This window comes from Pseudophryne corroboree, chromosome 3 (assembly GCF_028390025.1).
Source record: "Pseudophryne corroboree isolate aPseCor3 chromosome 3, aPseCor3.hap2, whole genome shotgun sequence".
Lineage (NCBI taxonomy): Eukaryota > Metazoa > Chordata > Amphibia > Anura > Myobatrachidae > Pseudophryne > Pseudophryne corroboree.
This window is the reverse complement of record NC_086446.1, coordinates 490,111,671-490,123,026: the sequence shown is the minus strand read 5'-3', so window position 1 is coordinate 490,123,026 and position 11,356 is coordinate 490,111,671. Positions and strand designations below refer to the sequence as shown.

The following is an 11,356-nucleotide window of genomic DNA, read 5'->3' as shown; positions in this document are numbered from 1 at the left end:
AAAAATACAAAGGGGGTGAATACTTTAGCAAGGCACTGTACATGACTCTTTGGGGTAAATTTACTAAATCTTCTACAACAAAGAATTGTTAATGTTGCTCATAGCAACCAATTAGAAGTTATCTATTATTTTCTAAAAGGCAATAGAGAAATGACAGACAGCATCTGATTGGTTGCTATGGGCAACATCCCTAATTCTGTTTTAGAAGTTTTAGTAAATTTACCCCTTTGTTTTCGGTCACCAATTCAGCTGCTTACATGAACTGCAGCATGTGTAGTAGAAGAGAAGCATGCTATCAGACTGTGGGACTTCACCCATCCTTATTGTTCTGTATGTCATATATAAAAGGAACATCAAACTTTCAGTGACATCACTGTTGTGTTACTGTGATGGGCACCAATCCCTTTCATAGCTATGTGATGGGCAATACTCCTCGAACTTCCTAATCCGCATTTTATTTTTTAACATGTCCGCTTCTAACAAAGTAATTGGACAGACAGATTTATCCGATATAGTAAGAATATAAAAATATTTTAAATATATTACTATTTATCTGAATAATACATAGGCATTGATATAAATATCTAGAGACTGCTAAAGAACGAGTGCAACATATGTAAAAGAAGGAATGCCCATTGCAACAAAAGTTATACTCCATCTCTTAATATTTAATGTTAGATTTCTTCAATGCAACATAATTTGATTTTTTTTTTGTTTTTTGGTAGAGACATTTACTATATTTATGATTCTTTAAAAAAAAAAAAAAAAAAATTAAAAAGGGAAAAATAAATTCAACCGACACTCAAGAACATAAAATAACTATAGCAGAACAGGATTTAAATTTCATTAACCCCATTCTCTGCCAGAGGGGCCAAAAAATAAAGAATATCCAGAACCTGATCAGTCACAGGACCACCTGGCGGAGAATCGGTTAACCTATTGCACTTTGTGAAGAAAATTTTTTTGTTTTTTTTATTTAAAAATAATAAAAAATATATATATATTTATATAATTCATATTCTTTGCCTTGTCCCGCCTCTGGGAGAGTAGCAGGAAATGTTGTACGATGACACCGGATTTCTCAATCTCTCCTCCTTATTAAAAGGCTGAACCTCTAGGGTGATCGGTTCAGCGTCTAGTTTTAGTTTGTTTCAGTGGGCAGATGCAAGAGGTTGCAGCGGAGATACGTTTTCCAGTCTTATCGAGTTCCATTGAGCAGGTCACAGCAGAACCAGATGCTCTTCTGTCCACCAGATGAGCGTTGTGTGACCAGCCACTTACAGGGATGCATTTTACATGTTACTTTAGCATACAGACACAATGGAAAGATAGGAAACAAACACTGATCTTATTGCACGTGGCGCCGGAGCAAGAGAGGAAAATGTCACGAGCGATCGTGTGATGGCATCTCTCCACATTTAGTTCACTCCCAGCTCTTTCGTTTTTTGATGTTGTTTGCTAGAGTCTTGGATGGCAGCAGGGTCAATCAACATACATTGGGGAGCTGGGGGAGGCTGGCATTTGATCCAAGATTTTGATGACATATGCAGCAACATCAACAGGTCGCTCTTCATACATCATGATGAAAGAATGTTTCTGTGTGGAAAGAGCACAGTATTACACATCATAGGCGTCACAAAACACACACACTATCTTTTAGTCATTACTACAAAATCACCCTGATAGCCAATATAAAAGAGAGATTTGGATACTACTGGAATTTAAACATATGTATTACAACTTATAGAAAAGAAGGCAAATCAGAAGTAAGCATGCTGATACCAGTAACTACTTTTTCAATTTACCCAGCAAGGATTATAGTAAACACACTAGATTATATAAGAGTCTTTTGTATGGATGGATTGTGTCGCGCTGTCATTTTATTTATTTTTTCAAAGTTATATTGTGCCACAAAAGCACCATTCAGGGAAATGTACAAAAATACACACAATCAAATAAAAAGGTTCAAATATAGATTACAAGAGGAAACACAAACTGTGATCAACTAAGTGGGCGGTATTCAATTCTTTTCACCCTTTTCTACACCTGTTCTGTTTCTGCTGACTAGCGTGGTATAATCATTTCAGCTCGCTACCCCTGCGGTAGCGAGGGTACCCAACCAGTTACGCAGCTAAACCTGACTACGATGGGCGCGATAACGGGAATCGCGTTAGAAAGGAAATTGGGCGTGATATATCATTTGAATTCCCCCCAGTGAGTGACTTATCACTAGGAGTGGGGGCGCACTAGAGAAATGTATAGTGAAGGGTTACAACTAAGAGGGTGGAGGATCCTGCTTCCGAGAGTCCACCTCCATACAGTGTCAGATGATGAGGATGTTATGTTCATATGGTAGAATAAATCAAGTGGTTGTTTTTAATAAAATTATTAAAGCCAGCAACCACACTTCTAGCTGTGTCCGATATCATGAAACAGGTGACGCTTCACAACTATCCTTACCATAGACAGAGCAAGGTGGATCAAAAGTACGCTTGTCTACTACATGTTATAACAGGCATTACTAAAACACTATACTAATGCAAGAGAACACACCTATAAGATTAGGGATGGTGCCCTAACCACATAGGTATTGGCAGTACAAATAACCCTAGATTAGGGTAAAATTATTAACCAGAGACGGAGGTTTTTAACATCAAGTAATTAAACACAGTTTATGGCACTCAGAGAAATAATTATTAAGCCGTACTCTGATTCCAGCTGCCAACAGGTATTCTAATTCACAGCTTTAAAAAACAAAAACAAATAAGAAACCTATCCTTTAATTACAATATAATACACAACGTTGTCAAAACTATTTGTAACAAGAGCTACGGCCAAAAATGAAAGGGTAAAAAAAAAAAAAATATATATATATATATATATATATATATATATTTTGGGGAGAGCTTTGTAATGTTTGTAAAAGCAAAATTAGACCTGGGTGCAGCTTTCTCCACCGATCTAACTTGCCCTTCATGCCTGTAACAGTACTGTCTATGCTGCTAAATGCACCCCTGGTGTGGGCAGGTAGCGATGTGCAGTTTCCTACCACTGGAATTTCACAGGTAGGGGTCACTGACAATACTGTCTGCCTGGAACAGGTAAAAACTGGCAGCAGAGCGCAGAGCAGTGCTGGAACACTGGAGAATCTCAGAAATATACCAACCCAAGTATGTAAAATGTTCACAAATATGTAGAGGAAGAGACAGAGGCAATCCTGTGTGCTGTACAGCAGTGGTTCTCAACCTCAGTTCTCAAGTACCCCTAACAGTTCATGTTTTCCAGGTCACCTAGCAGTTGAACAGGTGTATTCATTACTCACTGACACATTATAAAAGACCCACAGGTGGAGCAAATTATTTCACTTGCAATCCTGTGAGGAGACCTAGAAAACATGAACTGTTGGGGGTACTTGAGGACCGAGGTTGAGAACCACTTCTGTACAGGATAGTGTCCAGAGATGATATTTCTCTTTGGAAATTCGATAACAATTATGAACTAAACCCAAAACTTTTTGGCTTAAGCTAAAACACCAGTCACTCATTTCTTCATACTAACCAGAAGCTCTCTGTACTTTGGCCTCTTAGACTCGTCCTTTGTAAGGCTGCAGAAAAGAAAGGGGGAAAAAATTCAATAAAATCAGCATTAAAGAGGATCAATGCAATATAAACAGTAAACACTAACAGCAACTTTCAGCATCATTAAAGAATTACAAATGAGTTCTGCAACAAATGCAATATATAGGGAATGCAAAAAACCCCCGAAACAAATGAAGAGTGATGTGTCTATAATATGAGATCTGTGCACTCTATTGATTCACCTTACAATATGGTTGCCTCCAAATGTCTGCAAGCCATGGGTACACTAATCTTGATGCCTGAGAATTGTCACGAGTGTGAGCTCAAGATTATTGTAGATTCCATCACATCTTACTTTGACAATGACCATGGCAAAGGTGTGCCGTCCACCAGACAGGAAACAGATTGGAGTTGTTCAGCCTGGCCACCAAACAGTGGTGTGATAGTCTGTTCTACTGCTGGACACAAACATTGGGGTCAATTAAATTCTGCACGGATTGAATAGCGCTGGGAGGGAGCTCCCGGAGCTATTTAATTCAGCGCAATGCTAAGTCGTGGAATGCCCGTACTCCCAGACTAAACAGGGCGTTTAGTCACGAGAACGGGCATTATCCGACTGAATTGCCTCGCCGCGATGCTATTGGCACAGCGCTAGGTCACAACAAACTGCATAGCGGATCTAGTTTTGTTGAATTTCTGCTCGCACTGACGGAGGGGTGTGAGAAGAATTCCTCTAGTCGGGGACAGCATCACCAGGGACTCCCAGGTGCTTTTCAGTCAGTGTTAAATTGACCCCATTGGTTGTAACATGTAGCAGGCAACAGGCTCTACAATGTGCTGCCAGGACATAACCCCAATACACAATAATTAAATCTATTGAAAGTGAAGTGATCATTATTGGGTAAGTAGGTCAGGCTTTTACTGACCCATGAGTGGTCATCACAGGACTAACAGGTCCCACATTTTTCGGTGACCAAACTAAACATTAAATCCATGATGAGGCACTTGCATAGTGCGTCAAGGTCAGCTTCTGTGCAGCCAGCTTACCATGTATATACCCACATTGGCCACTAACACAGACATTAGTGACTTACATTGGCTCAAGGCACATCACCATATTTGTAACAGACATCTATAATAGTCCATAAAGTAGTAGTAAAAAGTACACATCATTTAACTAATTACCTATAATGTGAAAAGAATTTTAAGAACCACTAAACTAGAACATTAAAAAATAAATGTTATAATACGTAGTTCAACAAAAAGTTATAATACAAAAAAAATAAACATTTTAAATAAGCACTCTTAATTATCTGCAAACAGTCTTTTGCAAATCATGGCTTCAGTAACAGCAATTCACTGCAGGTGGCAGCAAAAGGCTTTCAGGGGTTTCCTATTTTACTTAGGCTGCAGAACAATGCAACACCAGTAGGTGGCAGTGAGAACATACAATAAAGCACCAATACAGCATGGTTCCATTAGCATTAGGTTCCTCAGACAAATTTTACACACGGTCACATCATTTTAAGATTTCATCGGGGGTAAGAGTCAAATAACTTTTATTGATGACAACAAAAATGTAAAAATTAGACATGCGACAATAGTTTCAGAATTTAACAGCAATTTTTTTTATATAGATAATAAAAACAATAAAACATTTAAATGCAAATGTATCGCATAATAGTTCCATAATGATATATAATAAAGATGGATGCTCCATGTTATTGTTACCAGTGCGCTATAAATTGGACTACTGTATCCAAACACACCACTTGCATGATCCACAGTGACATGTAAAATATAGCTCCTTACAATACAATATAATGGGTGGTACTCCATAATGCAGCAGAAAATAACGCTTAATTAATATGCAAGCAATCAGTAACCAGTCACTCATTCAGTCTGTTTGTGTCAAAAAATATGAAAGTAAAAGATCTGAGGGCGAGCCCCGAAGGTATAGTAAATTGACACTATTCTTTTCTCTGGGAATTTGGTCACAATTGGCTGTGGAAAATCACCAAACAGCTTAACTGTAGGATAAAACATATGCTTATGGAGAGGTGACCATGACTAAAAAGTCAACATTTTTGTATATTATTTATTATAATTACCCTCTAGTTTACTCTCCCTAACCTAGTGTTAAGGGACGACTGGGATGTTGCATCTCTTCCGGCTGCAGAGGCTGTTGGTACCCGCCGGGTGTTTAGCAACCAGGACACAGAGGCTGCACTGCCTACCGGTAACCGCTGGCTGCTTGTCAATCAGGACGCCAGACACAGATGGCATTCCCGGTTGCTAGACAACCAGCATCAGGCTAATTCTGGCTGACATCCAAGACATGCTGGACATGCAGCTGCACGACCTTAGTGGTTTATAGCTCTCTCTGCACTGTTGCTGATTGCTTAGCTACCCTTTGTATTGTTTGCCACTCCCTCAGTGCATTTATAGTTTGTACTGCTATGTAAATTGCTGGTCCTTTTCACTGGTGTTCGCATACTCTGCTCCACCTGCGGCTACTCTGCCAGATTCTCTGTCAGCTGGAAGTCCTGCCTAGCCCCTGTCTGCACCACAGTCTTGTTCCTGTGCATGCCTGTCTCCTGTTACCCTCATTGTTCCCTGCATCCAGCTTGTGATTTTCCAACTACACTGTGCCTTACTCCTCCTCACCGTGTCATCGCTGCTCCAAGCTGGGAGCCAGTACCAACACGGACCTAACCTCTCGGCCTCCATTTAGTCTGTGTATTTATCATTCAAGGTCTCCAGTCAATTGTGTAAGCCCCTACTGCAGAGGCATAAGACCTTGCGGCAGTGTACACATGAAGTACTAAGGGAACAGCGGGGGCTGTTATAGGCTTCAAGACTCTATTACAGCTCTAGGGGTCTTACACATATTGTGCTGGGAGTTCCTCTAACACCTAATCAGAGGATCATCTAGGATACAGAACACAGAAAGGAGTAAAAATGTTCCTTATTGAATTGTATCATGTAGGGAACTACAAATATACAATTCAGGTTTCAGTCATGAAAAATGACTACACATTAATGTATTGCAGCAAAGACAGCTCCACTGGAAAAGTACATGAAATCAAACATGAAGCCCTTCCTCAGATCTGGCGTGAGATACCAGGATTCTTTTCCATCTTCATTTATAGAACAGTTATTATGTTGTTGATCAGTATAGAGCTATTCGCACTACTCTAGAATTTGTCTTTACACAAATAATGGGTCAATAAGATTTATATGCCCCCTACTACTAAAACATGAGTGAGTTACCACTGAAAAGAATTACGGTGTAGCGTTAAATCACACTGTAGGTTCGGATTCATTATTATTATTATTATTACCAGTTATTTATATAGCACACACGCATTCCGCAGCGCTTTACAGAGATTATTTGTCCATTCACATCAGTCCCTGCCCCAGTGGAGCTTACAATCTAGATTCCCTATCACATGTACACACAGATACATTCACGCTAAGGTTAGTTTTTGTTGGGAGCCAGTTAACTTACCAGTATATTTTTGGATTGTGGGAGGAAACCAGAGTACCCGGAGGAAACCCACGCAAGTACGGGGAGAATATACAAACTCCGCACAGTTAGGGCCATGGTGGGAATCGAACCTATGACCTCAGTGCTGTGAGGCAGTAATGCTAACCATTGCCCCACCAGTACTGCCCATAATTATGCATTTACACCGACAGCTTGTTCACTTTCAAATATACCAAGAGTTTTAACAAAGTTCAGGAGGGAAACATTCTTCAAAGGAAGAGGAGTATTAGAACTCAAGGACATACACTGAAACTGGAGGGAGGCAGGTTCAGGGGAAATTTAAGGAAAAATTACTTCACAGAAAGGGTAGTGGACAAGTGGAATAGCCTCCCATCAGATGTGGTAGAGGCTAAGACTGTAGAGCTATTTAAACATGCTTGGGATAGGCATATGAATATCCTTACAAAGAATTAAGGTTCAAAAAGGGTTGAGACTACCTAAAGGATAAAAAAAAAAAGGGGCAGACTAGATGGGCCAAGGGGTTCTTATCTGCCGTCAAATTCTGTTTCTATGTAAATCACCTCTAGACAGACTGGAAACTTAAACCATCTGTTTAACCCTCTTTTCTAGTAGCAGAAATTCATCTTTATTTCCAGCTTGTTCCACTGAAGAATCACCTAGGTCACACACTAGCTAAGTGGGAGTTGCTACACTTTATTACAGAATAAAGACCGGTCACCAAATAAAAAAATAAAAAAAAATAAAAAGAAGTATTTGCACTTGCATGGCTTCTGTATCTATTTGGACTAGATATAGTCAATGGCTATTCATGGGACTGATCTCAGTTACTTACCACAGGTTAACAAAGTTGATGAAACTTGGGGAGAACTCTCGTTCTTCAGAGTTGCTCAGTTGGGGAGGGTCTCCTTTCACTACCTGCGTCAACTGGTCGAACACGCTGTTCCACTTTGGATATGGAAACCTCCCAGTAGCCAGCTCATACTGCAAAGCAGAAAAGGAAGGTGAATACACAGTGGCTGTTTGAGAGAGGAGAGGGTCCGTGTGCAGGCTCTGTGTGGGACCCCTACTTTTTGACAGGGCAGTAGACTCTGGCATGCGCAGGTTTCCCGGAACATGGTGTTTGCGCCTTGTTCCCAGGGACTTTTCTAGAGCACATGTGTAAATCACCGGGGAAATGGGCACTGCTAAATTATCCCACATTTACTTCTAACAGACACGGGACTCTGGAGAGGTATAAATATATGGGTGCAGTGTATGGGCCCCACCCAAGTCCCAGGGGTCCATGTGCACCACACACTCTGCACCCAGTAAACATACAGTACATTAGCACAATTGGTTAAAAAAATAAGCTGACCATGCAGAGATTTCAAATTGAAAGAAAAATTATACATTAGTTCCCAGGTACCGTTTACTTTGGGGTGGTCTTCAGTTTGCTGGCTGTTGGGATCCCGGCGCACAGTATACAGGGGCCAGAAACCCGACACCTTTTCTCCCTCTTGGGGGTCCACGACCCCCTTGGAGGGAGAATAGATAGCGTGTACCGTACCCACAGCGTAGCGAGCCCGCAAGGGGCTCATTTGCGCTCACCCCGCTGTCGGTATGCCGGCGGTCGGGATTCCGGCCGCTGGGAGCCCGGCCACCGGCATGCCATACTACACCCTTTACTTGTACACCAGTGTATATTTTGTAGCTATTCAAATGAAAGAATTTGGAAATGTCAAATCTTTAAAATATTCAGTAACACATTTCTACTTAAAAAAAAAAAAAAAAAAAAAATTATATATATATATATATATATATATATATATATATATATATATATATATATATATATATATATATATATATATATATATATATATATATATATATATATATATATATATATATATATATATATAGAAAAAAGACAAACATTTACACTATAACAATATTCTACAAATTAGTTCTTACCAATGTGATTCCAAGGCTCCACACGTCTGACCGCACATCATATCCTTGTCTGGATGCACTGGGGTCTATTCTTTCCGGCTAAAGAAGAAGGGAAGGAACAAACATATTAGTGAAATAAAAGTAAACCGCACAGCAGAACTTACAAAATAACTATGCACACACACAGATAGTAGAATAGGTAATATAGCAGTATGGATGATAAGTACCAATGGGATAGGTTTACGTGACTGGCAGTCAGGAGACTGCCGGTCACAATACCGTCATTGGGATCCCGGCATCTGAAAATCCCACTGGTCGACATGCTACCAGGGACTATTACACGACACCCATAGAGTGGGAATACAACCTGTAGCGAGCGTCGGTCACATATACCAATGGCAAAAAAATAGAATACAGAAAGCGCTAGCAGACTATAATTAAAAGAAATTTGTTTATAGCATAAAACCGGTATCTCTTTTATAAACCTTTATAGCTGATTTCTACGTGAATATAAAACAATATATTACTTCCTCAGAAACACAATCTTGTACATAGAACAATTGTTACATATACATTGTTACAAGCACAAACTTTTCTCTCAGTGATCTTACTATATAATACACTGTGACCATGCTCCACTGAATACTTTGTATACATAGAAACGTAAATGCTAGTTGTTAGTAGTTTAGTTTAGCAGGCTGTTAGCGCAAAGTTCATTATATTGGATATTCAATATAGTGTTGGTATTTATGAATCTGTATCCAACTAGAAAGATGTTAGAATATTAGATAGCTGTGCTGCTTTTGCAAACACTATGGAACAATTTCTCTGCCAGGTGTTAGTACTCATGCAGAAAAAAAAAAACAGTTTTTTGAGCAAAGCTGTTTATGTAAAGCAGTTTCTGTTCAGGCGGGGAAACGCATCTTTTAAAAAGGTATCTGAAAAATCTCCAGCTGGTGGAATACGTGGAACCAACTCACCTCATATTGGGGACACTTTTACGTCTCCATATACAGCTTACTGACAAGGTTTGAAGCACCAGAGCCGGAAGCTAAATGTACTGTGGCCCTCATTCCGAGTCGTTCGCTCGGTATATTTCATCGCATCGCAGTGAAATTCTGCTTAGTACGCATGCGCAATATTCGCACTGCGACAAGTAATTTAACAATGAAGATAGTATTTTTACTCACGGCTTTTTCTTCGCTCCGGCGATCGTAATGTGATTGACAGGAAATGGGTGTTACTGGGCGGAAACACGGCGTTTCAGGGGCGTGTGGTTAAAAACGCTACCGTTTCCGGAAAAAACGCAGGAGTGGCCGGAGAAACGGAGGAGTGTCTGGGCGAACGCTGGGTGTGTTTATGACGTCAAACCAGGAACGACAAGCACTGAACTGATCGCAGATGCCGAGTAAGTCTGAAGCTACTCTGAAACTGCTAAGTAGTTTGTAATCGCATTATTGCGAATACATCGGTCGCAATTTTAAGAAGCTAAGATTCACTCCCAGTAGGCGGCGGCTTAGCGTGTGTAACTCTGCTAAAATCGCCTTGCGAGCGATCAACTCGGAATGAGGGCCTGTATACAGCCCTGGAGGAGGATGTGGTAAAACCTGTACCAGTGACGTGCAGGGAGTTAAACGGCAGGGGAGGCCCTGGTCTTATTAACTCCCCCCCCCCTTCCCCCCAATGAAGAAGGGAAGAGGAAAACGGAAACAAAAACGTGGCACTCCCCCTATGGCACGAAAACCAGCACCAGGCACAACCAGCAAGGGGGCATAATGCCATAGCAGGAGGGACACTCAGTGTGGGGTCCCCCTGCCATCACATTACCCACCCCTAAACTGGTCAGCCCAGGGCTGGAATTCCTCAGAAAGTGGAGACACCCAAAATATAAAATGGGGTCCCCCCTCTTGAACAATAGATACTCTACCCCATAGCCCAGCACTATGCCCCGCACCCCTGGTGGCGGTGGGTATGGGGTTCATGGCAGGATAATATTGTTTACAGGTGGCCTACAGGTCCCAGCAAGCCTGTCCTAGCATGCCGGCACTTGGAGAACCACAAGTGCCAGCATGCCCGGACATTAAGAGCCCGCTGGCACCCGTAGTCTGCCTGTAAAGAAAATATTAAAATAAAAACCACCACATCATATGTTTTAAATATTTTATTATGCTGCACCTTCACCTGGTGGCGGCGGCCTTTCAGCTCTTTGCATGGCCGCTGCCACTCCAGGGCTTCCGGTGCCTTCACCTGGTGGTCGGCAGCCTTTAAGCTCTCTTTTGCATTGCTGACGCTCATCCAGGACTTCCTCGGAGTCTTCCGCTTTCAGGAGCTTTTC

At 41.0% G+C, this 11,356-nt stretch overlaps 1 protein-coding gene across 4 annotated transcripts in view; it reads right to left on the bottom strand.

Annotated features, from left to right (window-relative positions):
• Positions 1-647: 647 nt before the first annotated feature.
• The window catches only part of MAP2K4 (mitogen-activated protein kinase kinase 4), a 74,366-nt gene continuing 63,657 nt past the window's right edge, over positions 648-11,356 (bottom strand). For all 4 annotated transcript variants that reach the window (XM_063960945.1, XM_063960946.1, XM_063960947.1 and 1 more), the window contains 4 exons: positions 9,043-9,120; positions 7,922-8,070; positions 3,559-3,604; positions 648-1,596 (listed from right to left, as the gene is read on the bottom strand). In XM_063960945.1, coding sequence (XP_063817015.1) covers positions 1,483-1,596; positions 3,559-3,604; positions 7,922-8,070; positions 9,043-9,120 — 387 coding nt within the window. In that variant the 3' untranslated portion in view covers positions 648-1,482. The remainder of the gene's footprint in view (positions 1,597-3,558; positions 3,605-7,921; positions 8,071-9,042; positions 9,121-11,356) is intronic.